This window comes from Xyrauchen texanus, chromosome 11 (genome assembly GCF_025860055.1).
Source record: "Xyrauchen texanus isolate HMW12.3.18 chromosome 11, RBS_HiC_50CHRs, whole genome shotgun sequence".
NCBI classification, from domain to species: Eukaryota; Metazoa; Chordata; class Actinopteri; order Cypriniformes; family Catostomidae; genus Xyrauchen; species Xyrauchen texanus.
In genome coordinates, this window is record NC_068286.1 from 14,671,559 (window position 1) to 14,693,183 (window position 21,625).

The window sequence follows — 21,625 nt, forward strand, 5'->3', positions numbered from 1 at the left end:
AAGGAGAGAAAGGGGATGGATAAAGGGGCAGGATATCTTAGGAAGTTTACAGTTTCAAAGTTGCTACCCCAACACTGATTTGTATACATTTGCTTTGTTGATATTTTACAAATATTTTTAGGGAAAAAAAATGTCTCTCTCTCTTAAGCAGACAACATATCACATGAAACAGCACAGCCTACAGCACTTCAGAATTTCTTTTTAAAGGGGCAGAGCAAGGTACAGATTTATTTAAATGATGGGACATCTGTGAAAATCTGCAGAGAAGATTCAGTATGGGTCTACATGCTTAGACCAGCATGAATTCTCTTTTTTGTAAAATTTTAAACAGCTAGTGGACCCACAGGGCCATACACCATCAAACATTGCACTGTTATTTTTTAAATGTGGTTTCATGTACACTGTTCACAATTTTAGACAGTGCAGCTGTTATAATATAGCTATATTATAAATATAGCTGCAAGAAGCGATTATGGGGCCAAGCACACCAATGGCAAACATTTAGATTGTAAGGGCTTAGTCACAATGCCATATATGCATTTTCATGTTAAAATACCAAAGCGTTCAAGAGATACAGCCACAGATCCTTATTGGGATCTTGCCATTATATTTGTTGATGCGTTAACCGAGAATGGTTTGATCTGTCAAAAAGCTTTTCATAACCTTTTGTCGTGCGTGTCTCTAGATGACACATGCAAAATTTTGGGAAAATCTGACTTACATTCTAGGAGGATTTAGAAAAAGTAGGTTTTCATTTAACTTAATGGCGGACAGGAAGTTTGGTCGACGAAGGAAAATTTGGGATCAATGACACAATGAAGCTAACACAAGTCTTATAAAAACGTATTGAGCACCTTGAGATATTGAAATATTTGAGCTATGGCCCCAAATGACACTGTGGTGATGTGGGTGTGGCCGAGCGATGTTTATGGAGAGTGAGGCTGGGAGAGGAAGAACAGTCAGGATTGACACCTGTGGTAAATTATCTTTAACAATAAAAAAGTAGGTTTTTCTGACCATTTGAAATGGTGGAAAATCGAGTGGGCGTAGCTGAAAACGATGGAATATTTATCTTATGGGGCATATAGGGAATTTTGTTTCTAAGAAGTTTGAAATGTAAGTGAAAATTTGAACTGTTGGTGGTGCTAGAGGGATTGAGTGAGAGACCCCAAATTTGGGTCAGTTACATTTGAGAATAACCTCTATCAGTGTGCCAAATTTAATAACATTCCTATGTTTGGTTCTATGGCCAGCCATGGACTTTCAGCGGAAGAACAGTAAGAAGAATACCAACATCACATATGCACTTTTGGTGCTTGGCCCGTAAAAACAATAGATCAATCAGATTGAACTGGTTGGATTCATGAGTTTATTGAATGTGTACATTAGCAACAGAGTTCCAATGTTCAGTTTCAATCTGTCTATCTGTTATTTACCCGCCCTGTATTTAATGCTCCACTTGCTGCCTAGTGGGAACACCAACACACCAGTATCCCATGCTGGGGTTTAGCATCCAAAACATACACGGACACTCACCGAGCAGCAGGCTGTGGCTCTTTCAGAAGGTGCAAGGCCTCTCAGGTCTGTGTCAAACACGTTCATCTTCTCCACCAGACAACACAGAGCCGTCTCAGTTGCCTCACCCACTTTCTCATACACCCCTTTACTCTGTGATTTTGAGTGAGATAGGGAGAGAGTGAGAGAATTAAGACTGTATTGCATCACAAATAAGTTCAAATTAAGTATGTTTATGTGCACATTTCTGCACACACCTCATTGTAGTCCAGTGAGGAGTCATTACACAGGGCACAGATAGAAGCCATTTCCACCAAACCCTCATACTGACTGCAGCGTACCTGTACATCATCCTTATACCTGAAACAGACAAAGACAGGGAGGGAGGGTTTGGAGGAGGACTGTGTGAGTTAAGGAGAAAACAATGGGTATAGTTGATTAGGAAAAGAGAATGAGGGGAACATGAAGAGTCACTGGGTATGAAAAGATCGCATGAATGTTTATGCACACCGCATGTTATTTCCGAAGGGCTTTAAGAGTTAATGCAAGAATCCAAGAGTGTGTGTATGAGTGAGTGTGCATCTTTAGATGCAAAATAAACTCACACTTCCCCTTCAGGTGCATAAGTAGATCCAGTAACTGTAAACTCGTTCAGTAGACACCTCTCACCCGCGACAACGTCGACAATAAACAACTGCAAACACACATGCATACCATGCATACAAACGCACGCAGTTAGTACGTTCGAACAGAGTCAGATAGGCTAAAGTGTTTTTTAAGCATCATTCCATGTTATTGATCTCTATTCCCTATCTTCTGTTAATAACACTAAAATATGATATATTCCACAATGCATCTGTCTCCCTCTCTCTCTCTCTCACCCTGCAGACGGACATCTGGTTGGTGGTGAGTGTGCCCGTCTTGTCAGAGCAGATGACAGAAGTGCAGCCGAGGGTCTCCACAGATGGTAGGGAACGGACTATGGCATTTTTGCGGGCCATGCGGCGTGTGCCAAGTGCCAGGCAAGTAGTGATCACAGCAGGAAGACCTGTGAGACAGATGAAAAGGCTTCAGTGGTGAGTTACGAGAACAAGGAGGAAACAGGTAAAAAAAACTCGTAATGAGATAAAAGATTATATTTTACCATATTAAGTATATTAAGTTTTTTGAAAATCAAACTCATATGAAAAACAAATGTCATTGTTGATTTAAACATTTTTAAATATTTAGGCCTATATAAACATTATTTTACATGAATATTAGCAGCTATTGGTTAATAGCTATTGCTTAATAGTTGAAGGCCTAATGTTCCTGAGAAACATTTTATTAAGTCTAAGGCAGAAATAAAGAACTAGAATAACATTTGCACACCCTCAGGAATGGCAGCTACAGCCAGGGCTACGGCGATCTTAAAGTAGTACACAGCTCCACGCAGCCAGCTGCCTCCATGCACGGGGTCACTGAAGTGACCGATGTTAATACCCCATACTGCCACACAGATCACCGTGATCACCTTCAGTCAAGACAGAGAGAGAATGATGCAAGCAAAATAGCTACTTTCGACAAAACCTCCGGGCCTGTCGATAACACTGACATGTTGTGTTACATAGTGACTGTTGACTGTTACATGGCTGATGAGAGGGTCTGTCAATGAAATATTTGCTGTTTAAAAACACAATTTAGTATGGTTTTCTTTCAATGGAATTTATTTGAAAAGATATTTTGCATGAACACACCCATCACAATGTATCTTTTTTTCCTGGACAAGAACGGTAAAAATGTTTGTTTACTTTTTGTAGCCAACACTTCAAGCTTTGTTGCTATGCAGAAAATGACATTCAAGAATTAACCCACATTGAGAAATATTTACTTGAATCCAAGTTTGACAGCTAGCCCTGGTCTCCCTTATCCTGCATTCTAACAACTAGTATGTAAAAAGAAGTCTGTCAATCTGATAAATCAAATGTCAAAATGTTAAGCGTGTACTTAAACGAATAATCCGGGTTCAATACAAGGTAAGCTTAATCGACAGCATGTGTGGCATAATATTGATTACTACAAAAATTTATTTAGACTCATCCCTCCTTTTCTTAAAAAAAGCAAAAAATGAGGTAACAGTGAGGCACTTACAATGGAAGTGAATAGGGACAACAATTGGAGGATTTAAAGCCAGAAATGTGAAGCTTATAATTTTATAAAAGCACTTGCATTAATTCTTCTGTTAAACCTCATGTATTATTGGAGTACTGATGTACATTTTACAACAAAGTCTTTCTAGCAAGTCAGTCCAATGTTGGCCATATTTGGAACTCTCACAGGAGGCTATTTCCAGTCATGACTGTGCAGCTCCTATCTACTTGAAAGTGGAAAGACCAAAATCTCAAAAATGGTTGGTCAAGATTACGATCAAAGAACATATTTCAAATCAGCAATCAAATTTGACAATACTGGACAAAAAAAAAATTGTGCTTATTTACCTCATATTGGGCTAAAAAAAAACACTTGTCCAGCAAATGCACATTTGCATTTTCGAGTTGACTGACAGGCGATGTCTGTATATAAAAAGTGATTGGCACTTTTAACTGTAAGGCAAGACTTCCTTTCTACACCTGTTGACCGTTGGGCACTAGAGCTCCTTGGTTGGGCATCCCAATTTCGCTCATTCATCTTAAAGGGATAGTTCACCCCAAAATGAAAATTCAGTCATTGTTTACTCACCCCTGTGTTGTTATACCCCCATTTGAATTTTTTTTTCTTAAGACAAAGGGAGAAATTGTGAAAAATGCTGTGCTCAGTGATCACACAATGGCAGTTTATGGCGACCACCTCTTCAAGCTTCAAAAGGACACAAAAATATAATTCAGAAGTTTAATAATTTATTCCATGAAACTCATTATTGTTATCCAAGTACATCATGAGCTTTGGTGAGAAACAAACCAAAATCGAATGTATTTTAACAGAACACAACACATCTGCACACAAACCAGAGAACTGAACTTACTAAACATGTCTGATGAGTTTGTAGTCAGAGAATAGATGCATTTCTTTGCCCAGCCTCATTTGTTTGAAACAAAGTACTCCATCAAACTGACAGAGATAGACAGAGGAGGATAAATACAGCTATAATCAAACCGTGTCCTACCCTGATGGCAAACGACACATGATAAAAGTATATATTCTTTCTTAATCAAGAGTTTTGGTCCAAACAAGCTGTAATGAGCAACAGTACATTCTGTCGATCACTTGGTTTATTTTATTACCATGCCCAGTATGAACTGGTACTGGCCCAAAAACATTCTCATAACAGTATATTGAAGCCTGCATCTCACTTGATTTTGGCTGAGAATGTTACACCTACCGAATGTTTTCGCTGAGGTATCAATCTCTTCAGTCGGAGGTCTGTCACAAAATGCTCACCAGTTCAGAATCAGACATATTTAGAATGTTCGGTTCTCTGGTTTGTGTGCAGCTGTGTTGTGTTCTGTTGTTTCTATCGCTGTGGTAGGCTTATATATATAGATAAACAAAACTGTTTTTTTACTTTAACGTGCCAATTCGCCAGCGGGCTGCATGAGCTACTGGTCTTGTGCAGAGGAGATTAATGGTCAGACAACAGTTTTGCTAAATAATACATTGGATTTTATTACAGTACCATGTGCACTATGCTCTGGTGTATACTGCACATTTTGGCAATTCAGACATTAATTTAAATGCTGGAGTTATATGGATGACATTGATGATGACTATCTGTCCTTTTTGGAGCTTCAAAAGTCGGATTACCATCCACTTGCGTTTTAAGGACCTACTGAGCAAAGATATTTTTCTATATTCCTTCAAATATGTTCTGGTGAAGAAAGAAACACACCAGGGATATCATAAGAGTAAATGATGAGAGAATTTATATTTTGGTGTGAACCAACCGTTCAAGGTAACAACTCCATGTTATCATTATTACAGTGTACTGCAAAAATAGTATGGTGCTATACTGAACATAGACATAGCTACAGAGTACATAGCCACTAGAGAAACAAAAGAAGTGAAGGTAAGAATGAAAAGGGGATAGTGCAGAGAATAGAGAGAAAAGAGCTGTACCTTTGAGAGTTGCTCTCCAAACTGGTCTAGTTTCTGCTGCAGAGGGGTTCTTTCTGGATCGGTGGCTGCCATCTCATCTCTGATCTTCCCAATCTCAGTGTGTACACCTGTGGCCACTACTACACCTATCGCTCGCCCTGCTGCAATGTTTGTCCCCTGCATAAACATACACAAACATGCACATGATTATTAGATGCATAGAAAGGCTTGAGATGAGAAGAATTGTAATAAAGTGAGTAACTGCAGAGACAATAACAGCACAGTTTGCTGTTGTAACATCACCTACATTAGTTATAACAAGTTTAGGATGTATTCAGGAGCTAAAATTACCACTTGTCAGTTGCCAAATGGGAGTAAAAATTGGCTCTCTTTTTTTCTGCAAATGTTATTGCTTCCTGCATTGCATGCCACATGTTTACTATTGCTTCTTCCATCAGCAGTGAGGGATTTATATGTGATGCATGTAAGGAATTAGTCAGGCTGACAGAGAAGTTTAATGATTTAAGGTGGTCGCACACCAGATGAGAAGCACTATGGCACGTCACGGCTAGGGCACAGGGCATGTTGAGGCGGTTACCGTGAATGACAGTACACACAAATGTTACCAAGGTTTTTCCCTTCTTAAAGAATGACCAAGGCTAGAGAAAATAATAGAGGTCCATTGATAATGATTTGGGTCGAATTTAAAGGAAAATATTAGAGTTGTGCTCTGTGGTGTGGCAGAAATTTGAGCACAGAGTTGCGGCGGTGGTGTGCGTAAATTCATAGAAAACTATATTTTCGAATTTTAGATTGCGCTATGTCATCCAGCAGATACAACCAGTGTGCGACCCCCTATAGAGACATACATCCAAATGCTAGTGGGGGTCAGTGAGAAAGAGAAGCTGGTAGATACTGTTTTGGATGCGGGTAGAACAGTGAGCAACACACACTTTAGTTCTGGCTGTAGAGCCCCTGAAGCAGGGTGTTTCAATGGCATATTCGCTCAGCTGTTCATCTGGTCAGCACATTTTAGAAAATTCATAGAAAATAACCACAACAATCCTAGGTATTTACTCCGTAATATGGCTAAATTGGTTAGGAATAAAGGCTTGACTGAACCAGATATTCCGTTGCAGCACAATAGTAATGACTTCCTGAATTTGTTTACTGAATTAAAAACTGAAATGATCAGAAATAAAATTGGAATTATGCAATCGTCTGTCACATAATTGTCTCATAATTTTCCTCTCAAGCAACTTCAATCCTTTGCTGTCATTGGTCATGAAGAGCTAACAAAACTTATCAAAACATCAAAAGCCATAACCTATATATGTTTAGATATAATACTAACTAAGCTCTTAAAAGAGGTATTCCCTGTAATTTCAGAACCCCTACTTAATATTATTAATCCTCACTATCCTTAGGACATATCCCAAGAAACTTTCAATTGGCAGTTTTTTCTTATTTAACCGCTTATTAAGAAGCCACAGCTTGATCCAGGAGAACTGGCTGATAACAGACCAATTTCAAATCTCCTATTTATGTAAAAAATACTAGAAATTTTGTGTCCTCCCAACTATGTTCATTTCTACAGAGAACTAGTATATATGAACAATTTCAGTCAGGATATATGCCTCATCACTGTACAGAGACAGCACTTATCTGTTACAAATTACTTGCTCTTATCTTATCGTGGCTGCATTTCTATTCTAGTGCTTTTATATTTTAGTGCTGCCTTTGACACAATAGATCATGACATGATTCTCTTAAATAGGCTTGAGAATCATGTTAGCATTTGCAGACTTGCATTAGCATGGTTAAGGTCCTATTTATCAGACTGTTACCACTTTGTCTGTGTAAACCAAACAAAAGTTAATTATGGAGTGCCAAATGTATCAGTTTTAGGGCCTCTGCACTTCTCTTTATATACGTTTCCCATGAGAAATATTATCAGGAATCGTGGAATAAGTTTCCACTATTATGCTGACGATACCCAATTTTATATTTCGTTGAAACCCGATGAAATTTTACAGTTCTCCAAACTAGCAATGTATCAATGAAATAAAGATTGGATGGCCAGAACTTTCCTTCTACTCAATATCATTTTACTCTCGATAGATGTACTATTACATCATCTTCTACAGCGAATGTGTTATATTTGATACCAATCTGTCCTTTGAAAATCTATTTCCAATGTTTATATAACAGCATTCTTCCGCCTCAGAAATATTGCCAAGTTACGACACATGCTCTCTGTTGCTGATGTCAAAAAATGAATTCATGCATTCTTCACCTCAAAACTAGATTATTGTAATGCATTACTGATGTCCAAAAAGTTCAATAAATAAACTTCAATTGGTTAAAAATGCAGCTGCCAGAGTGCTAACTAGAACCAAGAAATATGAACATATTAGCTCCATTTTATCATCATTACATTGGCTACCTGTCAAATTTTGTATTAATTAAAACAGTTTGTTAACTATGTACAAAGCTTTGATTCATCTAGTCCCACAGTACCTGCAGTGAGTAGTGACCTACCACACTATATTTCATCACGTTCATTATGATCACCAAATTCTGGCCTGTTAATAGTTCCTAGAATATCAAAATCCACAAAAGGAGGTAGATTATTTTCCTATTTGGCTCATAAACTATGGAATAGTCTCCCTAACACTGTTCAGGATGCAGACACACTCTCTCAGTTTAAGTCTAGACTAAAGACTCATTTAGCCATGCATAACCCTAATTTATCCAACAATTCACAATTAGGCTGCTTTAGTTAGGTCTGCCAGGACCAGAAACATTTATCATGATCTATAACTGCAAAAAGAAAAACAAAACATTTAAATGGCATCTAAACCATTATTATTTGTTTTCCGTCTCAACCTCTGAATTCATATGCCAGTGCCAGCCAGATATCACTTCAGTCTATTATGATTGACTTAAGAGGATGAACTGATGCTAACTCCAACCATAAGACGTGGGATATTTCATGTGCCACTGCCTGAACCTTGGACTTAGTATAGACCTCACCGAAATGACTGGTCTGTTGAACTACATCTACATTTTATTATACAATTTACAATCAATTTAATCAAACTACAGAATGATGACTAAGACTTCTGTCTGCTGCTGTCCTTAAATGTCCAGACATCCATTAGACTTTCTCAGCAGAGTCTTTGAGGCAGGTACACTCTGGTCATTATCCATCTAAGAGCTCAAAGCTTGTGTGATGTGATGACTCATTCCACATGTGAGAGCAAACAAAACGAGTGGTGTTTTATTCAGCACACGGGCCTCACATAATCCAGTACCATATGCCCAGGGTTATCAACCAGGGTTTTTGGACCCCTGGGGTCCAGGCACTCACTGTACAGGAGCCATGGACTGATCTACTGTATAAAGCACATATTCTCTGAAAACAAACCAAAAAAGCCATGCACATTTTTAACTAGAACCAAAAGAACTTGACAAACATGCACGGTCCAGCAAAGTCTTACAGAAAAGAGCATGTTTTTCTTGTCCTGGTTGACAGCGCGGGGGTCAGGCACTGGGTCTGTGTGTTTCAGGATGGATACAGACTCCCCTGTCAGGATGGACTGGTCCACTCTGAGAGTAGTAGAGCGTATGGATGTCAGTCTGATATCTGCTGGGACTTTGTCACCAACTGGATAAAAGAAGAGAGTGAAAAATAAAGTTTAAACAGAGGGCAAGACTTTGTATAATTATTTTTCAGACATACAATGCAAAAAAGGAAAACCTAAGCCAGTAATGCAAACAAACACATGCATTTTTTATTTAGATACCTCCAATATATTAACATCTTACAAATGTGGTATGAAAGATGGCTTAGAATATGAATTCAAAAGCATAATTAGCACTCCTTTGGACAATCTAGCAACAGAACTTATTCTAAGATTATCACTTTTATCTCTTTACACTAGGGCTGTAGATTTAACGTGCAAATTTAGTGAATTATATAATTAATCATGTCCCCGGACCGTTATATATATAATATTCCTACCATCTGAGAAATTCAAGCGTGAAGTACCACCTGTTTTCAGCAGCAGGCAGTAAGTGGAACCCTTTACATGTACAAAAATCAGCTTATTAAAAAATCCAGCAAAGCAAGAAAACCGCATTTACATGAGATTTAATTTAGTTATTCCCTGCTTTTGACGTCAAACCTTGACGCAGCATATGCGTACATTGGATAAGCTGATAAGAATGGCAGTGAAGGTGTTTAGTTGGAAGGCGAAATTGAGATAATGGGTAAAAATCTATTACTGACGATAGGTTTATTCTTAAGCCATTGATGAACTTACAGCGATAAATGAAAAGCCATTAAATTAGTTTACAGGACCACACACGTTGTCGGCTTAATTGGTATAAGAACGTGCATGTAAACCCGCTCAGTATATTGCACTCTAAAGCCACTCGTCTGCCACAATAATGTAATGCATTTTAATTGTCTGAATTCTTAGATGTATAATATATATTTATAATTACTTAAATATAATTTTAAAGTATTTAATTATTGTTATTTGGGGGCCCTTCTCAATACAAATTTATATTGTATTTATAATACAAATACAAATTCGCATCTATTGACAGCCCAACTTTATACTTAATTCAATATGTTTTATTAAGTTACATCAAAATTCGATTGAAATATGTATCTATGATTTACTGAATGGTTTCAGAGATTATTTAGCAGAGATGGGCCACTTCTATTAAAATGAATGGGAGAAATTGGAAGCTCTAGTACCCAACAGTCAACGGATATAAAAAGGAAGTCCTGCCTTACAGGTAAAAGAGCCAATCACCTTTTAGAAATATGACATCACCTGTCAATCAACACTAAAAATGCATATGTACATTTGCTATACAAGCCAGAATTATTATTTTTTTTGCTTAATATGAGGTAAACAATCACAATTAAGGATACCAGTATTGTCAGATTTTATTGCTGATTTGAAATATGTTTTTTGATCGGAATCTTGACCAAACGTTTTTGAGATTCTTTCTCCATTCAAGTAGATAGGAGCTGCACTGGCATTACTGAAATTAGACTCCTGAGTGCTTTCCAAAGATGGCCGACAGTGGACTGACTTGCTAGAAAGACTCTGATGGGCTCTATTGTGTGAATTAAATAAATAAATAAAAAAATAGTTGACCACTAAGGCCCAATTTTGCATTTCTGCAACATTCAGAAAAAAGTTCTCATATTTATTCAAGTTTACATTTTGGGGGGATTTTGCTAAACATGAACATTTTTTATATTTTAGGTCAAATATGGTAATGGTAAGACTGCAAAGTCTGATCCAAAACACTTGGTGTCCAGCAATGGTATCCAGTGACCATGCTGTGTAACTTTGGCATAAAGGAGATTTAAATACTTTCCTGTCAAAATTGTTACTATGATAAATGAGTCTGAGCAGCTGTTGTATGTATTTTGTAGTCTTAACAAAAAAGAAAAAAAAGGATTATTTAATTGCTTTAAACATTGAATTTAAATACAGTGTGTCTCTGATTGTTCAACTAAGAAACTGCCTCATATTTTAAAATCTATCTTTAGAAGCCAATGTCCGTCAAAATACAGAACAACGACACAAAAGTAAGTCAAACTTATTTCGGGATTCTTAGAATAAAACTTAGATGAATATACATACAATATACTGTATTTATTTAAATGGATAAGGAGATTTACTTTGAAGTAATTTAATCAAAATGACAAATGTGTCCGAGAGGCAAATTAGGTTGATTGCCAATTAGCAGTAACTGTCAGCTATAAATGAGGTCAGACAATTAGGACTTTGATATGAGTTTTCAAAGCAATATGAGGAAACAAACAGAGTTTCAAAGACACCAAATAATAGGTGTCCCAATTGCAGTTGCATCAGTTTAAAAGACTTAAAGTGTCCAGGGAAAAACATACTCCAAAGATGGTAACATATGCCAAAATTAGGGATGCACCGATATTGAAATTCTGCCCAATACTGATAAGCTGATAATTATTTATGGCCACTAACCAACAAACGGCTAATATTATACAGTATACATTTGCTACTTTGTCCGGAATAGAAAATTAAAACACACAATGAAAATGTCTGAAATACATGGTCACAATACTGTATATCATGCATCCCTAGCCAAAATTGAAAAACTTAATTGTGGAGAAGAACAGTGGCAGCAATTCAAGTTGGATACTTCTTCTCAGAGATACACACATTATAAGCAGAACCTCTGTGACCCAGTCTACAAACCTAAACTTCATAAACCTGGAATTGTGCATTCTTTTTATCAATGCACAAAGAATACCAGATGTGACTAGCATAAAACCCAGAGCCCAATACAATGGGAAATGTAATTCATTCTGATGTGTAATATTTTAACTCAGTTTGGAGAAAAGCCACAGTCAGTTGCCAATTTTTAAATAAACTGGGGTGGGGGATCTTTGATGGTTTGGGCAGTAATCTCGTGGGAGTCATCAGATCAGAGGTTTGCTCTGTCATACAACTTTTTTTGGGAAGCTTTATACTGTGCCAGAAATTCTATTAGACAATATTTTGCTAAACTGTGAGAACAGCTGGATACTTTCTTGAGAAAATCTTTTTACTATATCTGTAGTCTCTGAGATTCAGATCTAGATTGACATATACAAACAATCCGGACATGGCCACCTCATAACATTTTAAGTGAACCTATCCTTTAACCTTTACATAAAAAAACAAAATCCATCAGTAAATATATACATGAAGAAACTATATAATGTCATAGACTAATGTCCAAAAGTCTATTATTAAATGCATAATATTGTGGCACATTCTGATTACCTGCCACCTCCACAATGTCTCCAGGCACAATGTCTCTGGCTCTGACCCTCTGTACACTCTTCCTGTCCTGTCTGTACACCTTCCCCATCTCTGGCTCATATTCTTTTAGTGCTTCAATGGCATTTTCTGCATTACGCTCCTAAAAACAAACAGACAAATGCACAAAGTGAGCAGTAATTCCTGATACAATTATATATCTGTTTTTCTTTTTGTTTTGTTTTTTGGTGAAAAGTTAATTTAAATAAATGCTTGTTTTCATGCACAGTGGTTTTGCATGTTGGTTTTAAACAGCAAGTTAAAACTGTCTTACATTGTAATAATTTTAAGGATAATTCTTTCATCCAATCTAATATCTCATTATCATAACATTTTTGTAATAGCTCTAATAGTTCTGTAATAACAATATTCAAGCAGCCATTAAGACAAGGGTATCTTACTCTGTGTGTAATAATGGTGGAAATGTTCCGTTTTGTAACCTTTTGATTTTAAGGTACTGGTATATACAGTATATGGCTATTTTTTCAGCCTATTTACAATACTCAATATATATCTCAATAATTATGTATTTTTAATACATAATTCTAATTCATAACTAATAATTGCTCTGAAAAAACATTATTCACCTTCATATATTTGTACTTTTGGAACCCAATACCAAATTATTACTGTGGGACCCAGTCAAGTTAATTATTATAATATAATACTGAATTATTATATTGAGGATTAATGTAGATTTGTTTTACATAAAAATAACATATTTCTGTCTGATTTACTTGACCTTCACCTGGAGCTTTTATTTTGACAATGAAAGCGCAGTGTGTAGTTTACGATGTTCTGCATCTGGTGAAACGCTGTCATCTCCTCCTTTTCTGTTATACTCTGCCACGTTTGTAGATTTGTATAATAACTTGTATGCTTAAATCTGCAGTACTTTTCTTTCACAAACCATGTGACCTGCTCTAAAAGCTCTAAAAACATGAGTCCTTGAGCCCAACGCATGCAGAGTACAGGACATTACATTTATTCTTATGCCTATACAGACCACGTTTAACCAAAGCCTTTTGCAGTTCACTAATAACATAATACAATTTCACAGTTGTAATGTTATTTTGATTAATTGTGCAGCCCTGAAGGATCGTGAAATTAATCAACTGATGCACTCTTTATAAAGCTTAATGGCCAAATAAAAGTACATTAAAATAACTGTGATATTCAACATTTTGCCTAAATTTATATAGTCACCAAAATAAATGCTATTGTATCGTGAATATTCGATATAATCACCCAGCCCTAGTATACCTAAGTAGAAATAGAGTTTCACAAATAAATCCACACTGTGACAACTAGCCCCAGTTGGTTTAACTAATTTCAGCACATTTAACACATATATAACAATTTACAGACTATACCTGCCACACCCCTACAATGGCATTCGCAATGAGAATAAGAAGGATAACAAAAGGCTCTACGAAGGCTGTGATGGTTCCTTCACCTTCCTCAAACCAGGCCAGAGTCTGAAAACAAGAGAGATTTGAGATGTGAGAATGAGATACAAAACTGGTCAGTGCAAGCGTTTGTCAGAGCTGTGGAAACAGCATAATGTAGCTTAAACTGTTCTCAATTTCCTCACAATGCTTTTTTTATGATTGAGCAGGAATGAGTTTTGAACGATATCATTGCATTTTGTAGTACTGTTTGTGTATGAATGGAGATTTGAGATGAGCTTCTGTGATTGTTCTATGTAGCATGTGTGTTTGGCATATGTAAATGTGAAAAGGTTGTGTTATTGTTTTGTGACAGCACTCCTTTAAATTACTGCTTGACAGTAAACAATGTCTTTGATTTATACTAAAGTCCCTTTAAGGCAAGTCAGTTCCCTTGGCAGTCATCTTGGTAATTCCCACAGGCAGATATTTTCTATGTAGGTAATACAGTAGGCATTATAAGCACAGCTCCTTATTACTTGAATGGGGAAAGACACACTAAAGAAAATTCTGTTACATATAAGGCAAAATACTGGCCGCTGTGGTTGCCAAAAATTAACAGTAAAAAAAAAAGCAGTGACCTTGTTTCAACTTTAAAGGATGTAATTTTGATGCCTGTATATTTTCCAGTTCACTGCCATTTATGTTTATTAAATAATATAACTTGATATCCTAACCTTCTGAAACAACAAAAATCTGCTTTTCATTTTAAAAAGTATTGTTAACCACCGTAGTAACTACGAAAGGCCCCATGATGACTTAAAGTACATCAATCAGAGTAACACAAGTGACACTAAAATAATGAATCTCTATCAAGAAGGTGATTGGCTCTGTTAACTGAAGGTAGGACACATCCATTGCTATAGCTTCCATGTTAAGGATTACTTATCCCATTCATTCATTTTTTTATTAATTTATTTTACAAATAGTCAACTCTTTCCCCTTATACTGTCTCTGTTTATACTTACAAAGGAAATACAGGCTGCGAGAAGAAGAATCCGAACGAGCAGATCCTCGAACTGTTCCAGAACAAGTTCCCATAGTGACTTCCCTATAAATACATATTGCACACAAACACAGAGAATAAAGTTTAAAGAGAGGCACACGGTTACTAATTGGGAGTTTCAACAAGGTTTCAAAATTTCCATGAAGTGCCAATAACCCACAAAAAACCTTTAAAACCCTCGCAAAATACAGCCAATAACATTTAATCAAGATTCGTTCAGCAACAAAGCGACTGAAAACCTCTACAAACCTCCTCTAGGGAATCCAATAATAACACTAATTAGCAACACAACTTGCATCTTCCATGCAACCAAAGTAAGCTCATTGAGACTTTTGACACAGAGAATATGATGAAAGCTCTGCTAATAATTACACAGTACATACACCCAGAGGAATGGCTCACCTTCTTCTGCAGGTAACTCTGTGGCGCACATTGGAGCAAAATAAAAACAAAGATGGGCAGAAGGAAAAGGTGTAAGGTTAAATTAAATCTCATCATGTATGACAAGTAATAAATGCTGTATTGTGTCTGCCTATTGGCATAAGCGAGGCATGCTAGGATGAGCATTTTCAGAGTAATATACATTACCATTGGTGCCCCATCTTTCCCTACTCTTCCTTAACTGCTCGGAGCTCAGTCCCGTTGTCTCGTTGACACCGACATATCCCAGCACCTCCTCAACCGTCTTAGTATGGGCATTGTCCATCCCTAAAGGAGAGGAAGACACTTTTACATATCCAAATGGGTGAACAATCATAAAGTAATATTCCAGGTTCAGTACAAGCTAGTTCAAAGCAAGCTCGACAGCATTTGGGACATGATGTTGATTACCACAGAAAAATGATTTAGACTTATCCTTTGTTTATTGAAAAAGAAAAAGTAAAAAGTGATCACAGTCAGGCACTTATGATGGAAGTGAAGGTGTCAAGTCTATAAATGTTAAAATACCCCCTTTTTCAAACCTATCGCCACTACATATAAAATATTATACATGTCACCATGATTTTAGTGTAATAACATTAGGGATTTACCAGTGTTATGTCATCATGACAACAAAGTTCTAATATTGGATATATCTTCACACAGATAAGGTTAGTAAGCTATTGTAACATGCTAAACTCATGTTAACACATATAAAGTGTACATATTGTGGCTATACTTTGAAACAGTGAGAATTTTTATGTTTACGTGATGGGCCCATTCACTTCCATTGTAAGTGACAACTGTAACCACAAATTTTTATTTTCTTTTTTAAACGAGGGTTATGTCAAAATAATTCTTTAGCATTAACCTACACCACAAATGCTGTTGACTAAGCTTAGCTTATACTTACCCACAAAACATTCCTTTAATAACAGGGTGGTTGCTGAGATTAATTGAGCAGTATGGAGTGCAACAGTTAGGATCCGGATGTAAAAATCCCATATTTTTTTTCCAAGGAAACATTTATTTTTACAGATAACTTGCAAACCCTTAAAGACAGACCTACCATGGGCTCCAAGGTTGTTTATCGATTGATGTTTCTGTTGAAGCAACCAGTCCATGTTATTTCAACTTCATTGTTAGGAAATCAAGTTTAATAGCGGAGATCTTGGTGAACAACTACACTACCCATGGTCAGTAGAAATAGATCCACCAATCAGAGAACTGCAGCCAAGAAAGCCCACCAAACATGCCCGGAAGTGACTGCCCACTCCAAGGAAGTATTGTGAATGATGCAAACAAGTCGGTCTCCTTTCACCCTCAAACTACTTATATATTTGTATATATTGGAATATTTAGCAATAAATGCAAACTATATTGTTTCTATTCTAAACTTATAATCAACAGTCTTAAATCGTTAGTTTTATAGATTTCCATCATTGTATATTCGACGATTACATCATTCGCAATGCTTCAAGGGATTGCAGTTTGTGGTCCCATGAAAAGATGTTAAGTACACCATATTGAACAGTACATTTGTCTTTTGTACGATTTTCAAATATTTTTCGTTGCTTCAAAACAAAGTTTGTAATGTAGCGATTCACCTCGGAGCTGGTTGGATTGGCTCATGGCTTAGAACTCTTTTAAAAAGGATTTTATGAAAGGTCAATGGAAGAAATTAATGGGAAAAATACTTCTTGAACCCAGGCGGCTGAAAAAGTGGGCGGGCACTGTGGCGCTCTATTCAACTGGTCATGTGATTCTATCATGACAGCCCCCATAATGGGACCCTCTCCATGTAGAATAAAACCGCTTTTAAAAGGTTACTGATACGACAGTGAGTCTTCATGATTTTATACATATGTTTCAAAATTGCAATTACATTTTTTGAGGAGTAAACCATACACCAACTGTACAAAATGGGATGTTACTAAGATAAATAAACGTGTATTTGTATCCATAGTTACCTGCCTAAATAACACCTGATGCGCATCAATTTTAGTAATCCTACTCTGGTGAGTTTCTGAATAAATTCGTCCCACATAATCATTAACCCTTGTTTGAGAAATTAAAACTTATATTTTATTAAAGTAGATTTCTTTCAACAGCATTACGAGAAGCGTTACCTTACATTTCATTCGGGTTTTCATTAATTTTTGCGGCGTAGCACATTTGACGGTGCAATTTTAAACAACAGAAACATTTAAGCTGTAAATTGTTTTGCTGTCAAGTTTGGCTATCAGCTGACAGGGCAAAATCCGCACAAACACCGCTGATCAGATCCCATTTAAATGACTGATCGAGCAAACACATTGATCGATATTTCCATCTCTGCCTTACTGTTCTGTAATATCAGACACAGCATGATGCTGACAACACCTTACTCACCAGTTTAACTGTAGCTCAGTCCTCTCGGCAAACCAATAACCTCCTTTATACTAAATCTTAATCTAATGCGACAAGAGAGAATATCCCAAGTATAACCCAATGCGGTGTGTTGTATCGCAGATCGATCTTCTGTTCAGATCCAACAGGACAGACTGATAGCACTGCAGCGCTGCTCAAGGAAAATAATGGTTTTCTGCTATGCGATTTCTTTCTGATTTCAGCATGATCCGGAATATTATATAGAAAGAATCCACTGCGAGATGACTCTAGAACTTCTTCTGTGAATTTTCGACGCTATCAAGTCTTGCTGAATGTGTACTTTGCCGGTAGTGTTTTAAACTGCGAAGTCGATGGCGTACGCATTAATCCTTCGCGTTCTACATAACCGTCGCTTTTAATACTAGGTCACTGAGCGACATTATTACCGTAAGCGCTTCAGACGCAGAGATCGATGGGCAGCCCTGCAGCCAATGAGAAATAAGAGTATCACCCTGACGGATGGACTGGACTAATCATTTGATTCCCGTCGTGATAGTCACGCCTACTCACTCTTGCTGCAGGAGGGCGGGTCTTCCACTCGTACTGTAGCGTTCAGTTTAGCCAGTGACCGTTGCGTGCGACAGCATACACCGAATCTTTTGACAGTTATGTAAACCAATCAAGCCACTGTAATTTTAAGTGACGCGATAAAGAGCCAATACGAAACGAGTCTGGCTAAGGAGGCGGGACATTGTCCTTCCGGTCAATAATACAGCCCATCCCCCGCATCCATCTGTCCCTCAAGTGAGACGTGTTGAAGGTAGGTAATGGCGCGCTTGTTCAGGGACACTGGGTATTAGTGTATGAGGTCAAAATGACAAACCCACCGTCGCAATCGTCTTGCACTCTTGCAGCAAATGTGTTCAAACACAAATAATCCTCATCGTCTTGAAAGTTAGCAGTGATATTTCAGTCAAGGGCGATTGGGTGGAATGGGATCTGACCTATTTCAATTGTTACCATAATTATCTGCCCTAATATCTGTTGCTAATTAATATCATTCTCTCTTGAGATGCAGCTGTAATTCCTTCATACACTGTAAAATGTGGTACCCTGCAATTGTTACCTTAAAGGGATAGTGCACCCAAAAATGAAAATTCTCTTATCATGTGTATGAATTTATTTCCTCAGCAGAACACAATGATTTTTAGAAGAATATTTCAGCTCCACACAATGCAAGTGAATGTGTAACAAAATGTTGAAGCTCCAAAAAGTTTACAAAGGCAGCATAAATGTAGTCCATAAGCCTCCAGTAGTTAAATGAATGTCTTCTAAAGTAATAGGATAGGTGTGAGCGAGAAACAGATCAATATTTAAGTCCTTTTTTCTATAAATTCTCCTCCCTGCCCAGTAGGTGGCAATTTGCATTCCTCTTGCATATCGCTACCTACTGGGCAGGGAGAAACAAAACAAAAAAGAAAGTGAAAGTGGGGATTTAAATAAAAAAGTAATTAAATATGTATCTGTTTTCACCCACATCTATCATATCACTTCTGAAGACATATATTTAAAACACTGGAGTCATATGGATTACGTTTATGCTGCCTTTTAGGGCTACATGATTAATCGAAATAAATCGAAATCGCAATGAGACCTTGTGCGATTATTAAAATGCAAAGGGCTGCGATTTAATAAACTAAAATAGTCTGCTTGCTTCAAAGTTTATTTGTGTTGCTCTGTCCTGTCTTGTTTGCACCATGTGCATTATTACAGTGTTTTCAGAACGGTTCTGTGGTCTACAACTCCATCTCATGCTCGAAGAAAAAGTTTGGATATATTTACTTTGATTGTGTTTGCTGATTGCATTTTATTTTAAGCCAGGTGTGCTCATTACGTTGATCATGAGACTAACATTGGTCGATCTTGATAAAAGGTGAAAAGGTTAATAGGAAAGAGTTAGAAATGACAAAGTAATGGATTTATTTTTTACTTCCTCACTTCTGCAGGCGCACACTGTTTGACAGACAGGCTGCTTATGTGTGCTACAGGAATGTTCCAGGTTCAATAAATGTAAAAAAATATATAAATAAATTAAACACTAAAATGACTGTAACAATTACGATTTAAACAACTTTACAGCTCAAAAAATACACGAGTTTTAACAGAAGAATGAATGCAAGTGCTTTTAAAAAATTATAAACTTTAAATTTCTGTTTAAACCCTCCAAAAATGGGCCACATTCTTGAAAAGCCTTGAAAAGGCAAGGCCCTATTGTTTTCGTTAGAATTATTATTATTATTATTATTTTTTTTTTACGACTATTGGGGCACTTTTGGGGCTCTTAACGTGCTCAAAAACTCTTGAAACTTTGCACACGGGTCAGAACCCGCGGCCATTAGGGCCGGGCTGAAGCTGGTACCCGGGTGTGGCAGGGGGGCTCGACAGTACACATATAGATCTCATTGTTTCATATATCCTTCATACTTTTACTTTTTACCTCAGCCCAACAGGAAATCGTCTATTTAGGGTTTTTTGGAAAACACATGCAATGGAATGTGAAATACTCCTCCTAGAGAATTCCACCAATCGCCACGAAACTCGGTCAGCATGAAGTCAAGACATTGAGGATGAAAAATTGACAGCGGATTTTTGATATCTCGATTTCATTGTCCCCATTGACTTCCATTGTAAGTGGCTCACTATGACTTAGATTTTTGCCTCTTTTTTTTTTTTTTTTAGATAAGAAGGGACAAGTCGAAATACATTTTTGGAACATTTCTTTAATGCGTGTGTGCTCAGAGTGCTAATGAAAATGCAGGTACGGGCCTAAACCCTCTAATAAATGCTGTCTTGGCAAAGTATTAATGTAAGCACAGACATTTATGTCAAGTGAACGTTAACAGTGGGACAAAAAATATATAAAAGTAACATAATATACCTGCCTCTGCCTAGTATGTAATTGTAACACTAATCAAACAATATAGGAAACAAAGAAACAATACAACCACTAATTTCTCTTGATTTAATAACTTGTTTAGTAACTTAAAAATTGTTAATGTATTATAGTCATAGAGTGAAGACCAGTTTTGTCACATTTAATTTCATTCTGAACATTTACAGTGAGGAAAATAAGTATTTGAACACCCTGCTATTTTGCAAGTTCTCCCACTTAGAAATCATGGAGGGGTCTGAAATTGTCATCATAGGTGCATGTCCACTGTGAGAGACATAATCTAAAAAAAAATCCAGAAATCACAATGTATGATTTTTTAACTATTTATTTGTATGATACAGCTGCAAATAAGTATTTGAACACCTGTCTATCAGCTAGAATTCTGACCCTCAAAGACCTGTTAGTCTGCCTTTAAAATGTCCACCTCCACTCCATTTATTATCCTAAATTAGATGCACCTGTTTGAGGACGTTAGCTGCATAAAGACACCTGTCCACCCCATACAATCAGTAAGAATCCAACTACTAACATGGCCAAGACCAAAGAGCTGTCCAAAGACACTAGAGACAAAATTGTACACCTCCACAAGGCTGGAAAGGGCTACAGGAAATCGCCAAGCAGCTTGGTGAAAAAAGGTCCACTGTTGGAGCAATCATTAGAAAATGGAAGAAGCTAAACATGACTGTCAATCTCCCTCGGACTGGGGCTCCTTGCAAGATCTCACCTCGTGGGGTCTCAATGATCCTAAGAAAGGTGAAAAATCAGCCCAGAACTACAGGGGAGGAGCTGGTCAATGACCTGAAAAGAGCTGGGACCACCGTTTCCAAGGTTACTGTTGGTAATACACTATGACGTCACGGTTTGAAATCATGCATGGCACGGAAGGCTCCCCTGCTTAAACCAGCACATGTCAAGGCCCGTCTTAAGTTTGCCAATGACCATTTGGATGATCCAGAGGAGTCATGGG

The 21,625-nt window shown here is 37.2% G+C and overlaps 1 protein-coding gene across 1 annotated transcript in view; it reads right to left on the minus strand.

Moving 5' to 3' along the window:
- LOC127651609 (sarcoplasmic/endoplasmic reticulum calcium ATPase 2-like) overlaps positions 1 to 18,131 on the minus strand; it is a 32,682-nt gene extending 14,551 nt beyond the window's left edge. The window contains exons 1-13 of the mRNA XM_052137527.1: positions 17,727 to 18,131; positions 15,504 to 15,623; positions 15,318 to 15,335; positions 14,878 to 14,960; positions 13,835 to 13,939; positions 12,426 to 12,564; positions 9,090 to 9,256; positions 5,608 to 5,763; positions 2,887 to 3,028; positions 2,397 to 2,563; positions 2,121 to 2,209; positions 1,773 to 1,875; positions 1,537 to 1,668 (exon numbers count right to left, since the gene is read on the minus strand). Of these exons, the coding sequence (XP_051993487.1) occupies positions 1,537 to 1,668; positions 1,773 to 1,875; positions 2,121 to 2,209; positions 2,397 to 2,563; positions 2,887 to 3,028; positions 5,608 to 5,763; positions 9,090 to 9,256; positions 12,426 to 12,564; positions 13,835 to 13,939; positions 14,878 to 14,960; positions 15,318 to 15,335; positions 15,504 to 15,621 (1,419 nt within the window). The 5' untranslated portion in view covers positions 15,622 to 15,623; positions 17,727 to 18,131. The remainder of the gene's footprint in view (positions 1 to 1,536; positions 1,669 to 1,772; positions 1,876 to 2,120; positions 2,210 to 2,396; positions 2,564 to 2,886; positions 3,029 to 5,607; positions 5,764 to 9,089; positions 9,257 to 12,425; positions 12,565 to 13,834; positions 13,940 to 14,877; positions 14,961 to 15,317; positions 15,336 to 15,503; positions 15,624 to 17,726) is intronic.
- Positions 18,132 to 21,625: the final 3,494 nt, after the last annotated feature.